Raw genomic sequence first — 25,397 nt, 5'->3', positions numbered from 1 at the left:
TGCCTCAGCCTCCCGAGCAGCTGGGACTACAGGCGCCCGCCACAATGCCCGGCTATTTTTTGGTTGCAGGGGCTGGGTTTGAACCCGCCACCCTGGGTATATGGGGCCGGTGCCCTACTCACTGAGCCACAGGCGCCGCCAAGACCCAGTTTTAATTGTCTATAGAAGTCCACTTTCCCTAACTGATGAATTCAAAGGAACCCCAATCGAAATGCCAAAAAATAATTTTTCTAGAAAATGATTAATGACTTGACGAATTTAAAGTATACTGGGAAATATAATTAGATGGAAATAGTCATGAAAATTCTAAAACTAAAAGGCAATGATCAAAAATCTACCTAAATATTAAGGCATATAAAGATACAGTGAACAGCATGACACCACTGCCAAAAGACACAGTCACTGGTATAAAAGACGGTCCAACAATAGACCCAAGAGTGTGGTAGACACAGCATTCAAATCACTGGAGAAAAGATAGATGATTTAATAAATTATGTTATAACGATAGCTTTTTGCTTTAAAAAAAAATGGCTCACTTACATCCCCCATCTTTTCATGTTCTTATTAATATGGAAATGTACAGCATATACTTTATGTCCCAGTTAATTAGAGATGGATCAAAATACTAAAGTGTCAGAGATGTATAAATTGGGTTGCAAGAGGGCCGAACAGCTAACTAAATGTGTGAATCCAGTGGTGTGGAAAATTCTAATGAACTAGAAAGCATCTGAGTGCTGCCTCAAAACATTTTTTATTTTTTTTGAAACAGAGTCTCAAGCTGTCGCCCTGGGTAGAGTGCCATGGCATCATGGCTCACAGCAACCTCCAACTCAGGCGCAAGTGATCCTCTTGCCTCAGTTTTTCTATTTTTAGTAGAGATGGTGTCTTGCTTTTACTCAGGCTGGTCTCAAACTTGTGAGCTCAGGCTATTCACCTGCCTCAGCCTCCCAGAATGCTAGGATTACAGGCATGAGCCACCACGTCCAGCTTATTATTATTATTATTTTTTTTTTTTTATGGTTTTTGGCCGGGGCTGGGTTTGAACCCGCCACCTCCAGCATATGGGACCAGCACCCTACTCCTTGAGCCACAGGCGCCGCCCTATTATTATTTTTTTAAACATCAAGTCTCTCTGGGGCAAATGGACAAATGTCAGTTGGAGAAAATTAGGTGGGAGTTCTGGTAGAACTGGGGAGCAGGGTAGACATCTTGGTATACCTGAAAAGTATTTATGTGATAGCATATACCACATGGGAAGGTCTGAATTAGAAAGTCCATGCTCTATCTAAAACAGCGGTGGCTATTCAATTCTATCTGAGCAATATGCTATATGCCAAGTCCAGTGTTGGTCAGTTTTTCATGAGAAGACAGAAGTCTAGATTGTTATGTAAAAAGCACTGGCAGATAATTTCTTTCAGGACACTGTGAGAGTCCAGTCAAAACCCACATGTGGACCAGATCCGTCCACTGGCTTACAAATTCTGATTTAAATGCAAAAATGAAATTATACAAGTACCAGCAAAGAACACATGACATTATTTTACAATCTTAGAGTAGGAAAGACCTTTCTAAGCACAATCAAAGACAGAATCCATAAAGGACAAGACATTTAACTATACAAAAATGTGAAACTTGGGCCAGGTGTGGTGGCTCACACCTGTCATCTGGGAGACCAAAGCCAGAGGACCACCTAAGGGTCAAGAATTTGAGACCAGCCTGAGCAAGAGACCCCATCTCTACTAAAAATAGAACAATTAGCCAGGCATGGTGGCTAATGTTTTTTCCTGTAGTCTCAGGAGGCTGAGGCAGGGGATTACCTGAGCCCAGGATTTTGAGATTGCTGTAAGCCATGCTGATGCCATGGCACTCTAGCCTGGGACAACAAAGTGAGACTCTATCTCAATAAATAAATAAATACAACAAAACTTAGGTTGAGCAGTGGTAGCTCACACAGGTAATCCTAGCACTGTGGGAGGCCAAGGCTCAAGAGTGCTCAGGAATTGGAGACCACCCTGAGCAAGAGCAAGAGTCTGTCTCTACTAAAAACAGAAAAATTAGGGCGGCGCCTGTGGTTCAGTCGGTAAGGCACCGGCCCCATATACCACCGGATTCAAACCCGGCCCCGGCTGAACTGCAACCAAAAAATAGCTGGGCGTTGTGGCGGGCGCCTGTAGTCCCAGCTACTCGGGAGGCTGAGGCAGGAGAATCGCTTAAGCCCAGGAGTTGGAGGTTGCTGTGAGCTGTGTGATGCCACGGCACTCTACCGAGGGCCATAAAGTGATACTCTGTCTCTACAAAAAGAAAAAAAAAAAAAACAGAAAAATTAGTTGGGCGTCACTGCCTACACTTGTAGTCCCAGCTACTCCGGAGGTTGAGGTAGGAACATCACTTGAGCGCAGGATTTTGAGGCTGCTGTGAACTATGATGAGGCCACTGTAGGGGCTAACAGATTAAGATTCTGGTTCCAAAAAACACCATTAAAACTATGTGTAACTCAACATTCCAAACTTAAAGACAAATAAGGGCTCCTTCCTCCACCCCCAGCAGGTCCCTCTTCCCTTTGGTGGGGGAGGAGTGTATACCAAATTTAACAATAGCCCCACCATGGCCACCAGAAACTGAAGAAATTCCTAAATGGATCAGAAAGGGTGAGGAAGGAAGCATTCAGGCCAGCCTAGAATTGTAGTTACCACCATCCATTTACTCAATAAATACTAGCTGAGTTTGAGCCTACACTTTTTATACGTAAATATGTTTCTCAATAGCTAATAGTTTAGATTAAAAAAAAAAAATCAATCAGGGGCAGTGCCTGTGCCTCAATGAGTAGGACACCGGCCTCATATACCGAGAGTGGTAGGTTCAAAGCCAGCCCCGGCCAAACTGCAACAAAAAAATAGCTGGGGGTTGTGGCAGGCGCCTGTAGACCCAGCTATTCGGGAGGCTGAGGCAAGAGAATAGTTTAAGCCCAAGAGTTTGAGGTTGCTGTGACGCCACTGTACTCTACCGAGGGTTAATAAGTGAGACTCTGTCAAAAAAAAAAAAAAAAAAATAGCTGGGCATTGTGGCAGGTGCCTGTAGTCCCAGCTACTCGGGAGGCTGAGGCAAGAGAATCACCTAACCCCAAGAGCTGGGGATTGCTGGAGCAGTGATGCCACAGCACTCTACAAAGTGAGACTCTATCTCTCTCTTTTTTTTTTTTTTTTTTTTTTTGCAGTTATTTTTGGCTAGGGCCGGGTTTGAACCCACCATCTCTGGTATATGGGGCCGGTGCCCTACTCCTTGAGCTACAGGTGCTGCCCAGAGACTCTGTCTCTAAAAAAAAAAAAAAAAGAGGGCGGTGCCTGTGGCTCAAGGAGTAGGGCGCCAGTCCCATATGCCGGAGGTGGCGGGTTCAAACCCAGCCCTGGCCAAAAACCACAAAAAGAAAAAAAAAAATCAATCAGTGATAATAAGAATTCTCTCTGGGTGTCAGATGACTTGTTCTTTTAATCTCCTTCAAAATATTTTATGGGCTGGGTGCAGTGGCTCATGCCTGTAATCCTAGGACTCTGGGAGGCCGAGGTGTGTGGATAGCTTGAGCTCAGGAGTTTGAGACCAGCCTGAGCAAGAGTGAGACCCAGTCTCTAAAAATAGCCAGGCATGTGGTGGGCACTTGCATAGCTACTTGGGATGTTGAGGCAAGACAACCCAAGTTTGAGGTTGTTGTGAGCTGTGACACCACAGCACTCTACTGATGGTGACAAAGTAAGACTCTGTCTCAAAAAAAAAAAAAAGAGTTTTTATGCTTGTTCCATCCATGCTGATCACCTAGTACCTGGTATGTGCTAGAAGACATTGCACTGTGCATGCAGAGTGCAAGGAGGAGGAGAGGCATGAAAGGGATAAAATAAAAATGTCAGAATTCCCTCCTTCACGGCTCTCATGAGGTCAATCCACCATGACATTCATTTCAGCACAGGCTGAACAAGTCTGCCTTTTCCCATATCAGTGCCATATGAACCAGTGTCTTGAACACAGAACTAGGATGCCAATGTCACGTAACACATTTTAAAGAAATGCATTAAGAAACTTAGAAATTGCGAGATTTAAAAATAATATGTAGCTAGCTTGTCTAACAGGTTTGAATTCATTTAGGGAAAACTGAAATTTTCAAACATGTCCCAGCACCAGTAATTTCCTAAGTGTAAAATGACAAAAACTTAATTCTGTGAAAACATATTGTAAAATTAAATACCAGCACATCTTTGAATCAGAGTCTGTGCTTACCTGTTACCACTGCTGTTCACTCTTTCAGTAAACGCCATTGCTGCCAGTCACTGGAAGGAGGCAAGTCCGCTCATCTGAAAGAGAACAGCAGCCTGTGAATATTGTTAGCCCATAAATAAACTTCACACAACCTGTGAGAAATCTCAATGGAGACAGAATTCAAAGTTCTCATTTGAATTAGAGAATAGTTCTTCAACAATTCCCAAGTTGTATGAACAAACCAGCTAGCATATTATCAAAGGCCAAATGCACTTTTAATTTTGAGGCTGCAACTCAAAGCCATTTCAGCAAGAAAAAATATGCTCAAGTTCATCACAAGAAGGAAAGGTAACATTTCCCTAGCGTCTACTTTGCGCCATGCCCTCTGTTAAATAAGCCCTTTTAAAAGTGACATTTCATTACAATTCCTTACAAAATAGATATTCTTATAACACCATCTTACAGACAAAAAAAAAAAAAGATTTGGTTTTAAGTTGCCTGAGGTCACAGGTTGTGTCAATATCCTCACTAGAATTAAAAGGAAGAAAACTAAGAATGTCAGTGCGCAAGAGAAAGGATTAGCCACAGGAGATCTTCACCTAAGAACGTGATATTTCTGTGGGGCCCAGTAACAACCAACCTTAAGATTTCCCTTCCACTCATAAAAGCTACCTAATTTAACAAAAAGAGAGAAAACAAAAAGCCCAATGGTTGAGCATTACCTCAAAACAGTACTGGATTTTAGAGAGAGAAAAAAAATACTACCCAATCAGGGGCAGATGGCCTTGGTCCTATCTTGCGTATCTCTAGAAACGATCTGTCTCTACGGTTAACACTATAACCAGCTGTTTCCTTTTCTCTCTCTAGTATCAACTTATTACACTTACCCTAACTTGCTTAGTTTCTATTTTATTTTTCAAACATCCTTAAGGCAAAGGTATATTACTAAATCATCTTAGTACAGATTTAACAAACTATTTGATATATATATAGAAACAACTGCATCAAACTTGTAACCATTTTAACTTGCCTGTTATTTTAAGAGGCTGTTAGAATTTCAGCCAAGCTGAAACATTGAATAGAGTCCTTAGCAGTCCTGATAAGGTCTTTCATCTCCCTCTACATGAAATTTACATTGCTGGCTTGCTAACTACAATGTTTCCATACTAGCAGATACCATTTGCCATTCTATCTCCTTTTCCAAAAGATTGCAACAAGGATGTTGCAAATATTTTAGTTAAACTCACACACTAGCAGAGCTCTAAGTCCCTCAGGGTCAACTATGTTTCAGAGTCACCCACGTTCTCCAGCCCCATCCCCACTCTTCGCCCTGCCCTCCCCATTCACTATAACTCACTTTCTTTGTTCACTTCCTCCCTCTCTTTCTCTACCCCCTTTCTTTACCCCACACCCTGCCCTCACCCACAACCTTCCCCTGCCCTCACCCACAACCTTCCCCTCCCCTCCTGCTTCTGAGGCTCTCACTTTCTCCCATGTGCAGAGTTGGCACACAGTAAATGATCGATTAAACAGTATTGTACTCATGTTGGCTCTTCATAACACTTCTGTTAAGAAGGCATCTGAATGGCTTGGTGCCTGTAGCTCAAGCGGCTAAGGTGCCAGCCACGTACACCAGAGCTAGCAGGTTCGAATCCAGCCTGGGCCTGCCAAACAACAATGACAACTACAACCAAAAAAAAAAAAAAGTCCAGGTGTTGTGGTGGGCACCTGTAGTACCAGCTACTTGGGAGGCTGGGGCAAGAGAATCGCTTAAGCTCAGGAGTTCGAGATTGCTGTCAGCTGTGAAGCCATAGCATTCTACCCAGGGTGACAGCTTGAGGCTCTGTCTCCAAAAAAAAAAAAATTTTTTTTAATTTAAATTAAAAAAAAAGAAGAAGGCATCTGAAGAGCCCCTGGTGGCACCTTCCTACACGGCCCTCCCAAAGAAGATGTTCAAAAGCTGTCTGCAACCCAAAAGGTTAGGTGGAGAGTGAGAACCATATGGACAGGGATAGGTTGGGCTGTGGATGGACCTACATCTGAGACAGGGGTACTGAGTTCCCCTGTTTGCTCTTTTATTCTGGAACCAATAAATCTCTCCTGAACATCTGCATAAGCCACGTACTGAGAATAAAGAAAGTGAAGATAGCCAGGTGTAGTGGCGGGCTCCTGTAGTCCCAGCTACTCGGGAGGCTGAGGCAAAAGAATCGCCTAAGCCCAGGAGTTGGAGGTTGCTGTGAACTGCGACGCCACGGCACTCTACTAAGGATGACAATGTGAGACTCTGTCTCTACAAAAAAAAAAAAAAGTAAAGAAGACAAATTCTTGGCCTGTTGCGCTTACATACAATAGGTGGTAAGTAAAGACACACATACCTTAGATATTAAAAGGAATATCTTTTTTTCCTTATAGGAAAAAAAGAAAAGGAGCAGTCCCATGTGTACAGGAGATACATGCAATACAAAACTGTTTATAATAATAAGAAAAACCAGTAACAACCTAATACATACCATCACAGATGTAGGTATCATAGCAAGATGCAATGTAACATCAGAAGGAATGAGATAAGCTTATCTAAACAAGATCTGAATGAAATGTACAATGTGAGCCAATTTGTTTTAAAAGAAAATGCTTTTTTTTTTAAAGAGACAAAGTCTCACTTTATTGCTAGCCTAACATCAAGACTCCATCTTTACAACAAATATAAAAATTAACCAGGCATGGTGGCACATGCCAGCACCCCCAGCTACGCTGGAGGCTAAGGAAAGAGGACGGCTTGCTTGAGCCTGGGAGTTTGAGGATGCAGTGAACTGTGATGACACCACTACACTCTTGCTGCAGTGACTGGCAGTAAGTACTTCATTTCAAAAAAAAAAAAAAAGTAGCTTTTCTGGAGAGTAAAAAAGCCAGAACAGGGACATTTTCACCTTTTATTCTGTATGCTATGAATCTTTCATTATAATCTTTTATGAATCTATTACCTTATAAAATTTAATTTTTAATTTTTTCTTTATATTCAAAAATGTACTGACCTACAAATGCTGTAATCATAAGGTCTTCCTGAGGCTTTTATACATTTCTCTATTAATTTCACCAAATTAAATTGAGGGGAAAAAAGGAATAACTGGCTGGAGGGCAGTTAAAAATCCTCCCATTAAGAAAGTGGGGAAGCCAGAAAGGTGGTTCCCGCCTATAATCCTAGCATTCTTGGAAATCGAGGCAGGTAGATTCCCTGACACCTCACGAGTTCAAACCCACTCTGAGTAAAAGTGAAACCCCAACTCTACTAAAAAAAAAAAAAAAAAAATGGGTGTAGTGATGGGCACCTGTAATTCCAGCTTCTGGGGAGGCTAAGGCAAGAGAATTGCTGTAACTCAGGAGTTTGAGGTTGCTGTGAGCTATGATGCCAGGGCACTCTACCTACAGTGACAGACTGAGACTCTGTCTCAAAAAAAAAAAAAAAAAGAAAGAAAGTGGGAAGATACAAACCTGGGCCTATTAAAAACAGAGTAGTGGGGGCGGTGCCTGTGGCTCAGTGAGTAGGGCGCCAGACCCATATACCAAGGGTGGCAGGTTCAAACCCGGCCCCCGCCAAACTGCAACAAAAAAATAGCCGGGCGTTGTGGCGGGCGCCTGTGGTCCCAGCTACTCAGGAGGCTGAGGCAGGAGAATCGCCTGGGCCCTGGAGTTGGAGCTTGCTGTGAGCTGTGTGACGCCATGGCACTCTACCAAGGGCGACAAGGTGAGACTCTGTCTCTACAAAAAAAAAAAAAAAAACAGAGTAGTGTTGGCTTGGCACCTATGGCTCAAGTGGCTAAGGTGCCAGCCACATACACCTGAGCTGGTTGGTTCGAATCCAGCCCAGGCCTGTCAAACAATGATGATGGCCACAACCAAAAAAAAAAAAAAACAAATAGCCAGGCGTTGTGGCAGGCACCTGTAAGTCCCAGCTACTTGGGAGGCAGAGGCAGGAGAATGGCTTAAGCCAAGGAGTTGGAGGTTGCTGTGAGCTGTGACACCAGAGCACTCTACCCAGGGTGACAACTTGAGGCTCCGTCTCAAAAAAAAAGAGTAGTGCTATGAGCTGGGCCCAAGTAAGCTGCTCTATAACTTTGGGCAAATTGAGCTCTAACAGCCTCGGTGCTACCACCTATAAAATGGACAACTCCCCACCTTACAGAGTTACTGAAAACTGTAAATTATATCACCTCTCTAAAATGCCTAGGACACTGACACATCATAGGCTTCTGTTATTATTTAAGTCAGCAATACCCACATTAAATTTTATGTGGGTAATGCCGATTATATTTCATTTAGGAATGCACCCTGCCAAGTCCACCCCGCTATGGTCCTTCTATTCTCATGCCTTCCAAACTTATTCAGCAATTAAAATGTCATGTATATCAAATAGCAGGTAAAACAACTGAAGTGTGCACTGAACATGTATATACATATGTATGTACATACACACACACTTATCTATAAAACTGTATGACACTCCTACCACATAGCACATACAGAGAGGGAAAGAAAAAGGAGAAAGATCATCTAAGATGTTTTCAGATATTCTGTTCTTGTCATTAAGTGCTGCCAAAACTTAGCACATTCTGGGGAAACCTGCTTCTCAGGAGCCTTTCGAGAAGGCTGGAGACATCAAGAAAATGACTGTTCTTCTCTAAGGCCTCAGCTTTCTCAGTATCATGGGGCTCCATGGGGTTGTTCTCAGGTTATGTACGTTTGTCAGATTTTTAGCATAAATAGCTCAAGGTAACACTCAATAAATGGTAATAGTTGTTGTTCTAGTTATTTTTTATTTAGTCAACCAACCATGTGCTTGGCAGAGTCCACACATTAGAAAAGCTTTCAACTGGACAGAGCTAGTAAGTCTCAAAACCCCAGGACCCTGTTTCCAAAAAGGATTTTTTTTTTTTTTGAGACAGAGTCTCACTGTGTCACCCTCGATTGAGTGCCATGGCGTCACAGCTCACAGCAACCTCAAACTCTTGGGCTTTAAGCGATTCTCTTGCCTCAGCCTCCCAAGCGGCTGGGACTACATCATTGTTCAGCAGGCCTGGGCTGGGCTCAAACCCACCAGCTTTGGTGTATGTGGCCAGCCCTACTCACTGAGCTAAAGGAATGAGCTAGGGGTGCCAAGCCCCAAAAAGGAATATTTAAGAAATATTACTTTGGGGTGGCGCCTGTGGCTCAGTGGGTAGGGTGTCAGCCCCATATACCAAGGGTGGCGGGTTCAAACCCAGCCAGCTAAAACAACAATGAGAATTGCAACAAAAAATAGCCGGGTATTGTGGTGGGTGCCTGTAGTCCCAGCTACTTGGGAAGCTGAGGCAAGAGAATCACTTAAGCCCAAGAGTTGGAGGATGCTGTGAGCTGTGACGCCTCAGCACTCTACAGAGGGCAACAAAGTGAGATTCTGTCTCAAAAAAAAAAAAGAGAGAAATATGACTTTGTCCAGAGGACCCTTGGATTTGTCAGCTCTTCATCTCTACTTCTTTACCCACACACACCTTCCAGGAATAACAATCTCTTGGTAACAAGCAATGTGTCAAGGGTGAGTCAGGGGTCACACACTATTTCACTCTGATTCTCCAGAACTCTACCCCAAGCAGATCACAATCTCCACCAAGCTGTGAGCTGTGACATCACGGCACTCTACTAAGGATGACATAGTGAGACTCTGTCTCAAAAAATAAATAAATAAATGGCCGTCACCTTCTCCATGGTAGGCAAGCCTTACAGATTCTGGAATATAGTTAGAATAGCTGTGTATGCTTATAGTGGCAAATCACCAAATCTTAGTGGCTTGACAGAACAAGGGCTTTTTTTCATGCTTTAATCTTTACATCTATTGTATATTGATATGTTGTGTAGGGAGAAGGGTGAGGAGATTTGCTCTACTCTGAGATACTCAAGCTGTTGGAAGGTCTTACAATAGCCACTTAAATGCTTCAGAACTGAGGCTGGGTGCGGTGGCTCATGCCTGTAATCCCAGCACTCTGTGAGGCCGAGGCGCGTGGATTACCTGAGCTCACAGGTTCCAGACCAGCCTGAGCCAGAGTGAGACCCCATCTCTAAAAATAGCTGGCTACGGGCGGCACCTGTGGCTCAGTGCGTAGGGCGCCAGCCCCATATACCGAGGGTGGCGGGTTCAAACCCAGCCCCGGCTGAACTGCAACCAAAAAATAGCCGAGCACTGTGGCGGGTGCCTGTAGTCCCAGCTACTCGGGAGGCTGAGGCAAGAGAATCGCCTAAGCCCAGGAGTTGGAGGTTGCTGTGAGCTGTGTGATGCCATGGCACTCTACCGAGGGCCTAAAGTGAGACTCTGTCTCTACAAAAAAAAAAAATAGCTGGGTACTATGGCGGGCGCCTATAGTCACAACTACTTGGGAGGCTAAGGCAAGTGAATTGCTTGAGCCCAAGAGTTAGAGGTTGCTGTGAGCTGTGATGCCAAGGCACTCTACTGAGAGCAACAAAATGAGACTTTTTTTTTTTTTAGAAATAGAGTTTCACTTATTGTCCTTGGTAGAGTGCCGTAGAATCATAGCTCACAGCAACCTCCAACTCCTGGGCTTAGGCGATTCTCCTGCCTTAGCCTCCCAAGTAGTTGGGACTATAGGTGCCTGCCACAATACCCGGCTATTTTTTGTTGCAGTGTGGCCAGAGCCGGGTTCGAACCCTCCACCCTCAGTATATGGGGCCGGCACCCTAGTCACTGAGCCACAGGTACCGCCTGACAAAATGAGACTCTTGTCTCAAAAAAAAAAAAAAAAGCCTTCAGAAGTGAAGTGACATGTTAGTGTCCCTGGGCAGACTTAGTCACATGATTCTGAATAACGATGAAGAGGTTGAGAAACACGGACAAGCACGTGAACATTGTTAGGAAATGTCTCTGCCGCATTTCCCATGGGCCGGTAAAATACCATATGATGCATAATCCCCATCTTAGAATTTGGACCCATTAAAAGTTTCTTGGAACAAACTGAAAGGTTACAATTTACTCAAAGCAATTCTTTCATAAGGCAATATTTACTATTTTAAAAAAGGGAACACAATCAATTTCTTCCTCCAGGAATAATAACAAAGGACATTTACACAGCACTTATTATGCGCTGCTCCTAGTACCTTCAATTCAACTTCTCAGTAAGGGTGATGCTACTGCGTTGTTTACTCCATTTCATAAGGGAGAAAACTGAGGAATGGAAAACTCAGGGAGACAATTTAATTTACCCATGAAATGGAGGCACATCTCCGTGTTATACAAGCAGAGGCACCAACCACCTTCGTTCAGAGTGTCTTTAAGGATGTTTGCTGAACAGCCTTGGAAAACAGACCGTTACCATCCGGAACTATGACCACCATGTTTACTATGCAGTACAATCAAGACAAGGTCTCCTGTGAAGAGCACCATGCTTGCAATTATAAAAGACTGAGATTCCCTAAACTCAGGATCCCTCTCCTCTAATGAAACCCACTGGGGTACATTACCCACACACATGCCACAGAGCCATGGGTAAATTGTTTGCAGGTGTCACCTGGCTCTCTTCACATCGCCTTTTGGAAAGCTGGCTTAGGAAATCAGTCTAAGAAAATGTTGATACTCTGGCTACAGCTGTTACGACGAGTGACAAAGTCACTCCTCTCTAACTCAGGAGTCCACCGATTCTGTCAGGTTAGCTTGTTAGCAAAATCTCACCCTCACCATTCTTGAGAAGTTAAGTAATTTGTCTTAAGTCTAGAAGCAAGTATTAATAGGTGGCATAGCCAAGATTCAAACCCAAGCTGTCTGGTTCAGAAACCTTTTTAATACTCTCTGCTACACTGCAGTGGTTCTCAAAATGTGGTTTCAGAAATAGCAGCAGTATCACCTGTGAACATCTTACAAATGCAAATTTGAGGTCACTACCCAAGACCTATTGGACTAGAAACTTGGTGCTGCTCTGAGGACAGGGTAGCACTTTCAGGTTTTAATAAGGCCTCCAGGAGATTGTGATGTACATTTATAAATACGAAAATTTCTAATGCTACACTGCATATATTCACTGTCTCTGTAAGATTGAATGGGTATACCCCGTATTACCCCAGGATATGCTGTCAAAAGTTTATAAACTGAACTTTCATGACACTAAGGGAACCAGGTTATAAGGACTTGAATTTAATTTTTAGGAAGAATCAATACTTATCCAATGCAAATAATTAAAATGTTAAATTATCTATATTTTCCTTAGGAAGCACAAATATATGTCCAGAATTCTAAATGAAAATACTTGCTTTTCTATTTCCATAATGATCAGGAAGAATTACTTAGCCAAAGAGAAACTATTTATATTTTAGAGTCAAGCTGTAATTCTTGAAAAACAGGAAACCACATATCAACATAGCCAACACAGTGTACCATAGTAGAAAGGGCACCAGGCTTTGAGTCACAGCGTCAAGTCACTTAACTTCTTCAACTCAATTTCCTGATTTTAAAATGGAGAATGAACTCCAGCTTTAGACCTGCAATTAGGCTTAAATAATATGTCTTGGTAAAGCTGCTGGTAAACAGTAAAGTATTAATATAAACTCCACCCACATGGGCCCTTTCTCTTCTTGATCATAATATCATCACATTTTCTCTCCAATATTTAGAGTACTGTCTGGTACATAGACTATGCTCAATACTTGTGAGACAATAGAAATGAAAATGAGATATTATAATAATGATGTAATTGATTCCTGCAGGCACTACTTGTCACAATAACCTCAGTCTTTTAATAGGAAAAAGTCACTCTAGCAAAAACTACTTAGTCATGTTTAAAATGGGCCAGATAATTTAAGAAAATCAGCTGATTTTCTTTCCCCTGGAGAATGACTGAAGGAGTTCTGTCCTAAGGCATGAGACAGAAACTCCCCTTAGCAACCTTGACGGCCTTGGCATCTCATGGCATCAAGACTACAAGAATCTGTTGTGCACATCCACACAATTACTCAAGAATAAAGACGTGTACCTACAAAGAACCATACATTTTACATTTATTTCCACACTGTGGTAGAACAAGGTTTATGTACTCGATTTGAATAAAATCTTAGGCTCAAATCAATAATATTAAATGAGCTACTACTGTATTCAAAAGGAGAGATGACTAGAAAGCCATTTCCAATTAAATGTCATTTAGGAAGAGAAACAATTGTTGAATTTATAATTTAATGAGGAAAACATAATTTATTTATAAAACTTTGTATATTTATGGTAAATGCAGTTCCCTAATTTGTACTCTCTCCAACATACTTTTTCAATCTCCTGAAAGTGAGCCTTGAAATAAAGGAACTTTGAGCTTTTAGATTCAACAGACAGTATCTGAGAGCAAATGAATTAAGTTCAAGGGCAGCTTTCAATGCAGGGCTTTAATAGTAAGGAGAAAATCCCAGCTATGTTATCATACCTTAAAAGAGACATCGGCAGGGTATACTGTCCTCTGTGTAGCTCTTATACTAATGGGAATATTTATATATAAATTAGCTTTATTTTTTGAAAAGTGAAAGCAAAAGGCTCCCTCAAGATCTGGAATTTTAACATTCAACTAACTTCATAAGGGATTATGCAAATTTGCTTGATTAAAGACCACAAATTACAGAGTTGAGCATAAAACTCCTTCCACTTGCTTTTTTTTTTTTAAGACAGTCTTAAGCTGTCACCCTGGGTAGAGTGCCATGGTGTCATAGCTCACAGCAACCTCCAACTCAGGCTTAAGCGATCCTCTTGCCTCAGTTTTTCTATTTTTAGTAGAGACGGGGTCTCATTTTTGCTCAGGCTGGTCTTGAATTCATGAGCTCAAGCAATCCACCTGCCTCAACCTCCCAGAGTGCTACAATTAAAGGTGTGAGCCACCTCACCCTTCCACTTGCTTTTCAAAAATACTGAAAACAAGTTTGCCTTTTTTTTTTCTTTTTTTTGGAGACAGAGTCTCACTTTGTTGCCCAGACTAGAGTGCCATGGCATCAGCCTAGCTCACTGGAACCTCAAACTCCTGGGCTCAAGTGATCTTCCTGCCTCAGCCTCCCAAGTACCTGGCTCATTTTTCTAATATTAGTATAGACCTGTTTCCCTCTTGCTCAGGCTGGTCTTAAACTCTTGAGCTCAAGGGATCTCCCCACACCAGCCTCCCAGAGTGCTGAGATTACAGGCGTGAGACACAGCATCTAGCCTACAAATTCACCTTTTACAAGTTTAATTTTTCATCAATCTTTTCAACTTTAAAGCTAATATGTAACATCAAATGAACAATCACACAACTAAAGTGATCTGTAGAAGTTTAATAAAAGATGTAACTCATAGTTACGTATTTTAATTGTATAGTCTCATCCAAATTTAACCCAAAATTCAACTGGGCAAGTATCTTAGTTTAAAAGATAGAGAAAAGACTGAGCATGGAGGCTACACCTGTAATCCCAGCACCCTGGTGGGAGGCCAAGGCAGATGAATTGCCTGAGTTCACCAGCCTGAGCTAGAGGGAGAACCCACCTCTCAAAAAAATAAAAAAAAGGGCAGCACCTGTGGCTCAAGAGCAGGGCGCCGGCCCCACATACAGGGGGTGGCGGGTTCAAGCCCAGCCCAGGCCAAAACTGCAAAAAAAAAAAAAAAAGCATTGCAGTGGGCACCTGTAGTCACAGGTACTAGGGAGGCTGAAGCAAGAAAATCGCATGAGCCCAAGAGTCTGAGGTTGCTGTGAGCTATGACGTCATAGCACCCTATCAGGGGTGACAAAGTGAGACTCTGTCTCAAAAAATAAGAAAGAGAGGGCGGCGCCTGTGGCTCAGTCTGTAAGGCGCCGGCCCCATACACCGAGGGTGGCGGGTTCAAACCCGCCCCCGGCAAAACTGCAAAACCAAAAAATAGCCAGGCGTTGTGGCGGGCGCCTGTAGTCCCAGCTACTTGGGAGGCTGAGGCAAGAGAATCACTTAAGTCCAGGAGTTGGAGGTTGCTGTGAGCTGTGTGAGGCCACGGCACTCTACCGAGGGCCATAAAGTGAGACTCTGTCTCCACAAAAAAAAGAAATAATAATAAATAAGAAAGAGAAAAAGTAACTTTTAGCTCAATCAGCTCTCTGCAAGATTCAGTTAAAGTATATAGGAAACAGGAGAGATAGCCACTGGTTCTGATATATTCTTAATACCTGGTAGTGGAATAGTGACTTCTGCTGGCAAAAAAATGCATTCATGTTGTGCATTTTCTAGAAAAGAGCAATGTTTAAAATGACCTGGATTTTATTTTGCCATAAATTTTTGATCTCTGTGTGACTTGTGTATTCTAATTCAACACATTGTGATTCTTCAAAATTGTATTTTTGCAAAGTTCAGAAGTTATGCAAATGACAAATTCAAAGACTAGAGAAATTCAGTTGCTACAGTGAATGAATAAGATACATTAATTTTAATATATAACAATTCATTTTCTTCTTGCAGGTGGAATGCAAAGAATTCACCACAACATACCTGAAGTCCCACATCCCCATCCTCCTCGTGCTGGTAAGTTATACCTAAAAAAAGAAAACAGCACCCAAATCTAAATTCATTTTTCCCCCCAAAGTCCCACTCTTCAATCCCGCCTTGTCTCAAAGACACCAGATCTGTCCCAAATTCTTTCCTTGGTTCATTTTTTCCTTACAAATAGTGGAATTCAAATGGGTTTTCCTAGTTTGCCATATTACTTGTCTACTCTCCTGTTTTCCCTCCTAGACTCCCTTGGATCATTACCCTTTAGCTCTAGCCATTGCTTTTCTACATATTTATCTTCAAATACAACTCTTTACGACACTGTCAAGAGACAACACCTTCAAATTTAAAAAGGCAAACCATCCAGAATTTAATTCTCCTGTGAATCTATTTCCAGAATATCCACTCATGAAACCCTTTCCACTAAAGATGAAAGGTAACCTAAGGAAATACATTAGACAGAGGAAGTAAACATTGAAACGGGGCCTTGCCAAGGTATTCTCAAGCCTCAGAGAAAACTAGACTTCTAGAGTCCAAAAGTCTTTCTTTTCCTGCTTTCATCCCTCCTAGGGTCTGACACCACGCAGGTCTAAGAGAAATATCCCACCTCCACGTACCATCTACACACTCTCCTTGATTTTGCTATGAAACAATCTTGCACAAGCAAAATTTCCCCACACCTCTCAGAAGCCTCCGCTTAATGTCTCTGTGCCTCAGTTACTGAGCTTTGCTCACTTTTCAACTGTCCCAGGGAACACCGGGTCTTCGCTTTAATTCCCGGTTTCGCATCGAAGGTTTTAAATGTCACGTTCCCCACAACGTGCAACAACAGCGTTAAAATTACCCCCACTCCACCCTTCAAACAAAACAAATCACTGGCAGCAAAGTCTTTCCCCCAACACATTTCCACCTCCAAAGCCAAGGATCTTCCTGGACAATTTGCATAACGATTGGGGGTGAAGGCGCAGGAGAAACTCGCGGAAGAGAAACACTGCAGGAAAGTATCATGACGCTCAGGCCCCTCGCAAGCTTTATGAATGTATCTATCACTACAAAGAGAAAATGCACGATTCATACAACAACTCCCAGTTCCTCTTCAGGGGTCCTCAAACTTTTTAAACAGGGGGCCAGTTCACTGTCCCTCAGACCATTGGAGGGCCAGACTATAGTTAAAAAAAAAAAAACTATGAACAAATTTCTATGCACACTGCACATATCTTATTTTGAAATAAAAAAACAAAACGGGAACAAATACAATCACACCGCCTCATGTGGCCCGCGGGCCGCAGTTTGAGGACCCCTGCGTCGGTTCCCACCCTCGCACCGTCATTCATAGAGCTTGCAGAGCAACAGAGGATCAGACACCCGAGGAAAAAAAATACTAGCAGGAGAAATTAACCAGTACCATGTTGGGAATGCGCTTCTCCCCTGCCCTCGCAGCTAGTCTCAGAACGCGCCTCCAACTTTCCCCCTCGCTCTACGGATCTGAAGACCACCGCCACACGCCGCCCCCACAACCTCCCTGGATGGGACTAGAACCACCCATCTATCTGCCTTTCCTAGAGGCATGGGGGAGGGGTCTCGAGGTAGAGAAAGAGCCCCGCTTTTACCCCTTGAGAAACTTCTGGGACTCTTCCGTTACGCAACTCGGGGACCAGGTTCCAACAACGGGACATCTTTCCGCAAAACGCGGGGCGCATGGGCAGATGTTTCACTTGAGGGGGGCGGGGGAAGAGAATGGGTGTCTACCCGTGTTCCCGTCCCCGGTTTTCCTAGACGCTACCTGCCACAGAATTGCAAGTAGGGGTGGCGCGAGCTCTGCGTCTCCTTCACCCATTCTCTCCGAAGGTTCCCACCGGAAAAGTGGAGACGCCAGGGATTTGAGTCAGCCTGCTGGGAAGCCCGCAGCGAGGCGGGGAGAGCCGCCGCTTCCGAGAAGTCCGCAGCTGCGCGTGGGGAGCCCGGCGGACGACCCCCACCTGGGGGCGCAGGGATCCGCTTACCTTCCAGACCTTCCTCCCGTCCCGGGTCGTGCGCCCTCGTCACCTCAGCCTTTCCCTGACCTGTTGAGGTGGAGAAGGGGAGTGCGTACGGACAGAGCAGGGGCTTGCGTCTTGCCGAGGCTCAGCTCAGTAGCCGCGGGAACAGAGTGCAGCTCAGCCCGCGACCCGCACAGGCGGCGGACGAGTGCGCAGGGGGCGCGCTCGCTCTCTGCTCGCTTGCTGGTTCGCAAGCTCAGCGCGCCGGCCGCCCTAGACGCGGGGAGGCCGAGACCACGCCCCCGCTGGAGGCCCCGCCCTCTGGCCCGCCCCTCCCACCCCCGAGACGCTGGACCCTGTTCCTCCCCGGCCCACGCCCTCTAGCTGGCGCCACCCAAATGGCGAGGAACGTCGCGGCTTTCCCAGGAGACTGGTAGGAGGACTGTGGGGGAGCAGCGGCTCAGGATGGAATATGGCAGTGACCGCCCCGGCCTCGCGGGTGACCCTGCCCCAGGCTGCTGTGGGGCGCAAGAATCCTTTCGCTTTACAGCGAGATTAAGCTCAGGGTCAAGTTCTGACTACAAGTGTCAAGGAGCCGTTTTGCAGTCTCCTACACAATTGAAACAAATTCTGTGCCCTTTAAAGAAGATAATAACTAACATCTGGGGAGCGGTTTACAGTTTATAAAGGGCTTTTCACACACAGGCCCGTTTCATCTTCACAACACCCTTATAAAACAGATATATTGTTCCCATTTCCCAAATAACGAAACCGAAGCGCTAAAAAACATGTATTAAATGTCACAAGCTACAAAGCGGCACCGGAAACCGTCTTCCGAATCCAGCCTCCAGGTTTTTGCCCTCCACCAACCCAATCCTAGAAAATTCTAACGGGTATAGGTGGCTGTGGCAGACAGAGCCGAAAGAAGAAGGGGAAACCTAATTCTAGTTGCTGCCTGATTCCTGCTAGGAACACACCAAGGAAAGCAGCAAGCGGTCCTTACCTTACGGTACTTTCCTTCCTCAAAGAGACGCAGAAAGATTACATCAAATGGCCTAGATGGGATTTTTTTTTCTCTCGGTATCTTATGGTATAAAATGGGTGAAATTATTTGAGTGAAGAGAGTCACTTTACTTAAATACAAGTAATGTAAACTAATATAATGTATGAAAATAAGCCCCTTCTTTGTGCCCTCTGCGGTCTTTCCTTTTTAATTTTTTTTCTTTTTTTTTTTTGGCCGCTACTTAATCTTGCCCTTTATTGTCCACATAACTGAAAATTTGATCGATAGATATTTGCATTTCCAAATTAAACCCTGGGCTACTTATTTCCCAATGGATTGTTTTCCAAAATATGACTCTTGTCCTTACTCCCTCTGCTCCCGTGGGGGATTAGAGTACCCTTAACAGCTAAAGTAATTAAAGTGTCCCTGATGAACTCAGTGGTGTCTCGAGATGAAAGCTTACCTCCTCCCTGAGCAGGGTGGGAAGAGTCGGCTATGACAGCTGTCTGTGAACTTCTCATAGGTTTCTAACAGACACTATGCTAATCAATAACAAATACTTTAACCTTTTTACTGTATGACACACATTTCTTTGTAAAAGTATAAGCATAGTAATATTTTATAATTTAAAAGTTTTTTTTTACTGATATCTGAAACATTTCCCTTTTTTATATTCTTTCTGTATCATTCCACAGCACCTCCTGAAATGTTCTTCAAACTGTAGTCAACTTCATAAATGATGGTGACACTGGAAGTTTGATAATTGTACTTTTCCTGCCTTTGCAGTTGAGGGATACAATTGTGGAAATTTTTTTTTTTTTTGCAGTTTGGCCGGGGCTGGGTTTGAACCCGCCACCCTCGGCATATGGGGCCGGCGCCCTACTCACTGAGCCACAGGCGCCACCCCTTTTTTTTTTTTTTTGGAGACAGAGTCTCACTTTATCGCCCTCGGTAGAGTTCCGTGGCGTCACAGCTCCCAGCAACCTCCAGCTCTTGGACTTTGGTGATTCTCTTGCCTCACCCTAGAAGGGACTACAGGCGCCCGCCACAAAGCCCTGCTATTTTTTTGTTGCAGTTTGGCGGGGGCCGGGTTCGAACACGCTGCCCTCGGTATATGGGGCCGGCGCCCTAATCACTGAGCCACAGGCGCTGCCCAATTGTGGAAATTTTTGAAGAGGATTTAGCTTTGATTCAGGAAGTAGTCCATTCCATGTATATGAATATTCTTTAGACAATATGCTAGGTGATGGGTCATACCAATGACAAAGGCAAGCCTCCTGTTGTCATGAGATTCCAGTGTGGTGGCAAAAACAAGAAAGTAAATTAAAAAATTAAAAATTGTGGGCGGTGCCTGTAGCTCAGTGAGTAAGGCGCCGGCCCCATATACTGAGGGTGGGGGGTTCGAACCCATCCCCGCCCAAACTGCAACAAGAAAATAGCTGGGCATTGTGGTGGGCGCCTGTAGTCCCAACTACTAGGGAGGCTGAGGCAAGGGAATTGCCTAAGCCCAAGAGCTGGAGGTTGCTGTCAGCTGCGACGCCATATCACTCTACCGAGGGCAACATAATGAGACTCTACCTCAAAAAATAAATAAATAAATAAATAAAAAATAGTTATTCCAGTGAACACTTCTATTGATTTATTTCCTGAATGGTGACAGGTTCAAAGGGGTAGGGCGCCGGCCCCATATGCCAGAGGTGGCAGGTTCATACCCAGCCCCAGCAAAAAACAAACAAACAAAAAAAAACCAAAACTCTGAAATCAATATTAATTTTCTTGACTCGGCACCCGTAGCACAGTAATTACAGCACCGACCGCATGCACTGAGGCTGGCGGGTTTGAACCCGCCCTGGCCAGCTAAACAACAATTACAACTGCAACAACTACAACAAAAAAACATAGCCGGGCGTTGTGGCGGGCGCCTGTAGTCCCAGCTACTTGGAAGGCGGAGGCAAGAGAATCGCTTAAGCCCAGGAGTTGAAGGTTGCTGTGAGCTGTGACCCCACAGCACTCTACTGAGGGCGACATAATGGGACTCTGCCTCAAAAATAACAGTAATAATAATTTTCTTATAATAAAAAAGTGCAATAGCCATTCCAGTGATTTTTTTTTTTTTTTAATAGAGTCTCGGTTTGGCGCGCGCTGGGTGGAGGGTGTGACGTCACAACCTCCAACTCTTGAGCTCAAGCGATTCTCAAGCCTCAGCCTCCCGAGTAGCTGGGACCACAGGCGCCCGCCACAACAGCCGGCTATCTTTAGAGACCGGGTCTTGCTCTTACCCAGGCTGGTCTTGAACCTGCAAGCTCAAGCAGTCCACCCTCCTAGGCTTCCCAGAGTGCTGGGATTACAGTCCAGTGAGTTTTTTACTTTTTTTTTGTTTTTGGCTTTTTGTTTTGAGACAGAGTCTCAAGCTGTCGCCCTGGGAAGAGTGCTGTGGCATCACAGCTCACAGCAACCTCCAACTCCTGGGCTTAAGTGATTCTCTTGCCTCAGCTCCCACCACAACATCTGGCTATTTTTTTTTCTTTCTTTTTTTTTTTTTTTTTTTTTTTGGTTGCAGTTGTCATTGTTGTTTGGCAGGCCCGGGCTGGATTCGAACCAGCTAGCTCTAGGCTGGCACCCTAGTCGGTGTGGTGCTGAGCCACCAGTGAGCTTTTTTTAAATGTTGACTTTCTCCCTTTTCTTTTCTTTTCTTTTTATTTATTTATTTATTTTTTTTATTGTTGGGGATTCCTTGAGAGTACAATAAGCCAGGTTACACTGATTGCAATTGTTAGGCAAAGTCCCTCTTGCAATCATGTCTTGTCCCCATAAAGTGTGACACACACCAAGGGACTTTCTCCCTTTTCTTTAGTTCACATTATATAAATTTTTTTTTTTTTTGAGACAGACCCTCAAGCTGTTTGCCCAGGGTAGAGTGCTGTGACATCACAGCTCACAGCAACCTTCAACTCCTGGGCTCAAGCGAGTCTCCTGTCTGTGCCTCCCAAGTAGCTGGGACTACAGGTACCCGCCACAATACCTGGCTATTTTTCGGTTGCAGCCATCATTGTTGTTTGGCGGGCCAGGATGGATTCGAACCCACCAGCTCAGGTGTATATGGCTGGTGCCTTAGCAGCTTGAGCCACAGGTGCCGAGCCCACATTATATAAATTGTTCATAGACAGGCTATTTGTACTAGTGATTACCTTGTATGTATGTATGTTTTAAGACATAAACCAACATAATTACATAATAGACCTGTAGATATTTAGCTTTGTTAGCTACATTTTCCTCCATTATTATGGAAATTTTTTTCTTTTTGAGACAGAGCCTCAAGTTGTCACCCTGGGTACAGTGCTGTGGCATCACAGCTCGCAGCAACCTCTGATTCCTGGGCTCAAGTGATTCTCCTGCCTCCACCTCCCAGGTAGCTGGGAGTACAGGCACCTGCCACAATGCCCAGCTATTCCTTTTTTTTTGCAGTTTTTGGCCAGGGCTGGGTTTGAACCAGCCACCTCCGGCATATGGGGCCGACGCCCTACTCACTGAGCCACAGGCGCCGCCAGCTCTTTCTTTTTTTTTTTTTTTTTTTTGTAGAGACAGAGTCTCACTTTATGGCCCTCAATAGAGTGCCGTGGCGTCACACAGCTCACAGCAACCTTCAACTCCTGGGCTTAGGCGATTTTCCTGCCTCAGCCTCCCGAGTAGCTGGGACTACAGGCGCCTGCCACAACGCCGGGCTATTTTTTGGTTGAGGTTTGGACGGAGCCGGGTTTGAACCCGCCACCCTCGGTATATGGGGCCCGCGCCCTGCTCACTGAGCCACAGGCACCGCCCCCTTAGCTCTTTCCTAATCTTTGACAACTTAGTTATATACATTTCAGATTATGTTTCTGCTAAGGTGAAGAATGTCTCTGACATTAGTGCCTTTTTTAAAAGAAGAAAACAGAACTATTTATGTTCATTTGTTCTTTAAGAGGTTTTTGTTTCTAATCCTTATTTTAAACATTGTTATTAAAATTTAAGCCTTTTTAATTTTGTGAAGGCAAAAAAATGGAAACCTAATAAATACATGTATATGTAAAAATTAAAAAAAAAAAGAAAGAAAAGCTGGGTGCAAATCCTACTTCCTACCTGATCTTGAGATGAGAACTTAACCTCTTTATGCCTTAGTTTTCTCATCTGCAAAATGTCAAAAATATTTACTTCAGAGAGATTCTTGTGAGGATGGAAGGAGAGAGGGCACGGTACCTGGCAGATGGTAAGAGTTCATTCAACAGTAGCTGAACTGGTGTTATTATTGTTGATGACAATGTCGTTATTAGCCATGCAGACAAAAGAACAGAATGAAAATTAGGTCACATCTAAAAGAAAGGAGGCTGCAGGCAAGTGAAGACTTAATAAGGACTGAAAGTCAGAGTTACCACCCAGCCACTGTCCTCCCTCTGACACGTGATCAGTTCAGTTATGCAAGACAGAGTAAGTTTTAATTTCAGGAAGAATTCATGAAGCCACTCAGCAAGTTTCTGGAGCATTTATCCCTATTTGCCCAGGCAATACAGATAGAGCCATTGAAAGAGTCATAGACATAAAAAAAATCAAAAGATGGAGAAAGATTCATGAACAAAGATATGCATCAAAAGTAGTTCTAAAAAAGAAAAGCTGGGGTGGTGCCCGTGGCTCAGGGAGTAGGGCGCCAGCCCCATATACAGAGGGTGGCGGGTTCAAACGCGGCCCCGGCCGAAACGCAACAAAAAAATAGCCAGATGTTGTGGCCAGCGCCTGTAGTCCCAGCTACTTGGGAGGCTGAGGCAAGAGAATCACCTAAGCCCAAGAGCTTGAGTTTGCTGTGAGCTATGACGCCATAGCACTCTACTGAGGGCGATAAAGTGAGACTCTGTCTCTAAAAAAAAAAAAAAAAGAAAGAAAGAAAAAAAAAGCTGGCATCAGTCAAAATGCCTGCAAACCAAGGAAGGGTTATGTAAATCCAGATATGTCTGCTCAATGAAATATTATGTGCACATTAAAAATGTTCATGGAAGGGGTGGCGCCTGTGGCTCAGTCGGTAAGGCGCCGGCCCCATATACCGAGGGTGGTGGGTTCAAACCCGGCCCCAGCCAAACTGCAACCAAAAAATAGCCGGCGTTGTGGTGGGTGCCTGTAGTCCCAGCTAGGGAGGCTGAGGCAAGAGAATCGCTTAAGCCCAGGAGTTGGAGGTTGCTGTGAGCTGTGTGAGGCCACGGCACTCTACCGAGGGCCATAAAGTGAGACTCTGTCTCTACAAAAAAAAAAAAAAAAAAAATGTTCATAGAAGGCCGGGCACAGTGGCTCATGCCTGTAATCCTAGCACTCTGGGAGGCCACAGTGGGTGGATCGCTTGAGCTCATGAGTTTGAGACCAGCCTGAGTAAGAGTGAAACTCTATTAAAAATGAAAACTGAAGCAAGAGGATCGCTTGGGCCCAAGAGTTTGAGGTTGCTGTGAGCTATGATGCCACGGGTGAAAAAATAAGACTGTGTCTCAAAAAAAAAAAATGTTCATGAAGACAAGACACAAAGGCAAGCTTAGGAGAAAATAGAGGATACAAAACTATTATGCACAATATGAATTATGATTTGTGATATATCTAAAAAGACTGAAAGAAAATGCACCAAAATGTTCACACTGGCTCTTTGGAAATTGGGATTATGGACAGTTTTCATTTGTTTTTTTGTTTGTTTTTTTTCCCCAAATTGTTTAGGGAATGTGTCCTCTTCATAACAAGAAAAAAATGCATATGAAAAATTAAACATTAAAAAATAAAAGAAAGAAAACAGAACTGAGGGGAAAAAAATCTCCCTTTTTAAAACAATGATGGTACTTTTTACCTGCTTCTTCCTGTGAAGGCTCCTGGGATGTTACCAGATAATTGTCAGCCCTGATTTTACTTAAAACTTCAAAACAAACAAATAAAACCCTTAGGACTCATACAAGCTCATAGAATGTATTCTCAGAGCACCTAATCAGTCCAAGGACAGAGAACATAACACTAAAGTGGAGGTAAGGTGGGGGAATGTGCCCAACATCACAACACAGGTCGCCTGACTAACCTGAGGTCCTCCCAGATTCTGCTGTCAGCAAGACCTGTGCATTACAAACCAGCACTTTAAATCATTGCTCCAAAATGACTCCATGTGTATCTCAAAGGGCATTCATTACTTTCCCCAAAGTGTAAATAAATCCTGACCAAACAGTAAGCAGAGCATAGACTTGTGATGAAAAAGAAAAAAGAAAACATAGCCAACTACTCTTGGGGGAAGGTGGGATAGATGGGAAAGGGAGCAGGCACTGAAAAGGAAGGAGGAAGTATGAAAGGGAAGTGGGGAAAGAGCCAGTTCCCAAAAAAGAACATGAACCAAGAGCAGAGCAAGACTTCAAGGCAAAAATCATGAGGGGCAGTGATAAGAAACAAGACCAAGAAAGGTCAACCAGAAACTGATGACAAGGGCCCTGCCTGCCAACCTGGGGGGGTTTCCTTTCCTTCTAAATGCAGTTCACAGGAGATTGATTTGATCATGTTTCATTTTAGAAAGATTACTGTGGTTGCCATATGAAAATGGATTGGAGACAGTAAGCCTGCAGTTATAATCTCCCTGAGGGCATGGAAGAAAATGTACAGAAAGCCAGGATTAGACTGTGGGCAGATAGAGAAATTCCTAG

General features: G+C 43.9%; 1 protein-coding gene across 3 annotated transcripts in view; it reads right to left on the bottom strand.

Moving 5' to 3' along the window:
- AFF1 (ALF transcription elongation factor 1) overlaps window positions 1-17,964 on the bottom strand; it is a 204,708-nt gene extending 186,744 nt beyond the window's left edge. Inside the window, exons 1-2 of one of the 3 annotated variants that reach the window (XM_053601835.1) lie at window positions 17,739-17,964; window positions 4,267-4,340 (exon numbers count right to left, since the gene is read on the bottom strand). In XM_053601835.1, coding sequence (XP_053457810.1) covers window positions 4,267-4,304 — 38 coding nt within the window. In that variant the 5' untranslated portion in view covers window positions 4,305-4,340; window positions 17,739-17,964. Of the gene's footprint in view, window positions 1-4,266; window positions 4,341-17,738 lie in introns of those variants that run through there. The other 2 variants (XM_053601746.1, XM_053602087.1) reach the window with 2 other exon arrangements.
- Between the last annotated feature and the right edge of the window lie 7,433 nt (window positions 17,965-25,397).

The sequence above is a fragment of the Nycticebus coucang genome, chromosome 1, assembly GCF_027406575.1.
Source record: "Nycticebus coucang isolate mNycCou1 chromosome 1, mNycCou1.pri, whole genome shotgun sequence".
Taxonomy (NCBI): domain Eukaryota; kingdom Metazoa; phylum Chordata; class Mammalia; order Primates; family Lorisidae; genus Nycticebus; species Nycticebus coucang.
This window is presented reverse-complemented; position numbering and strand designations above follow the sequence as displayed.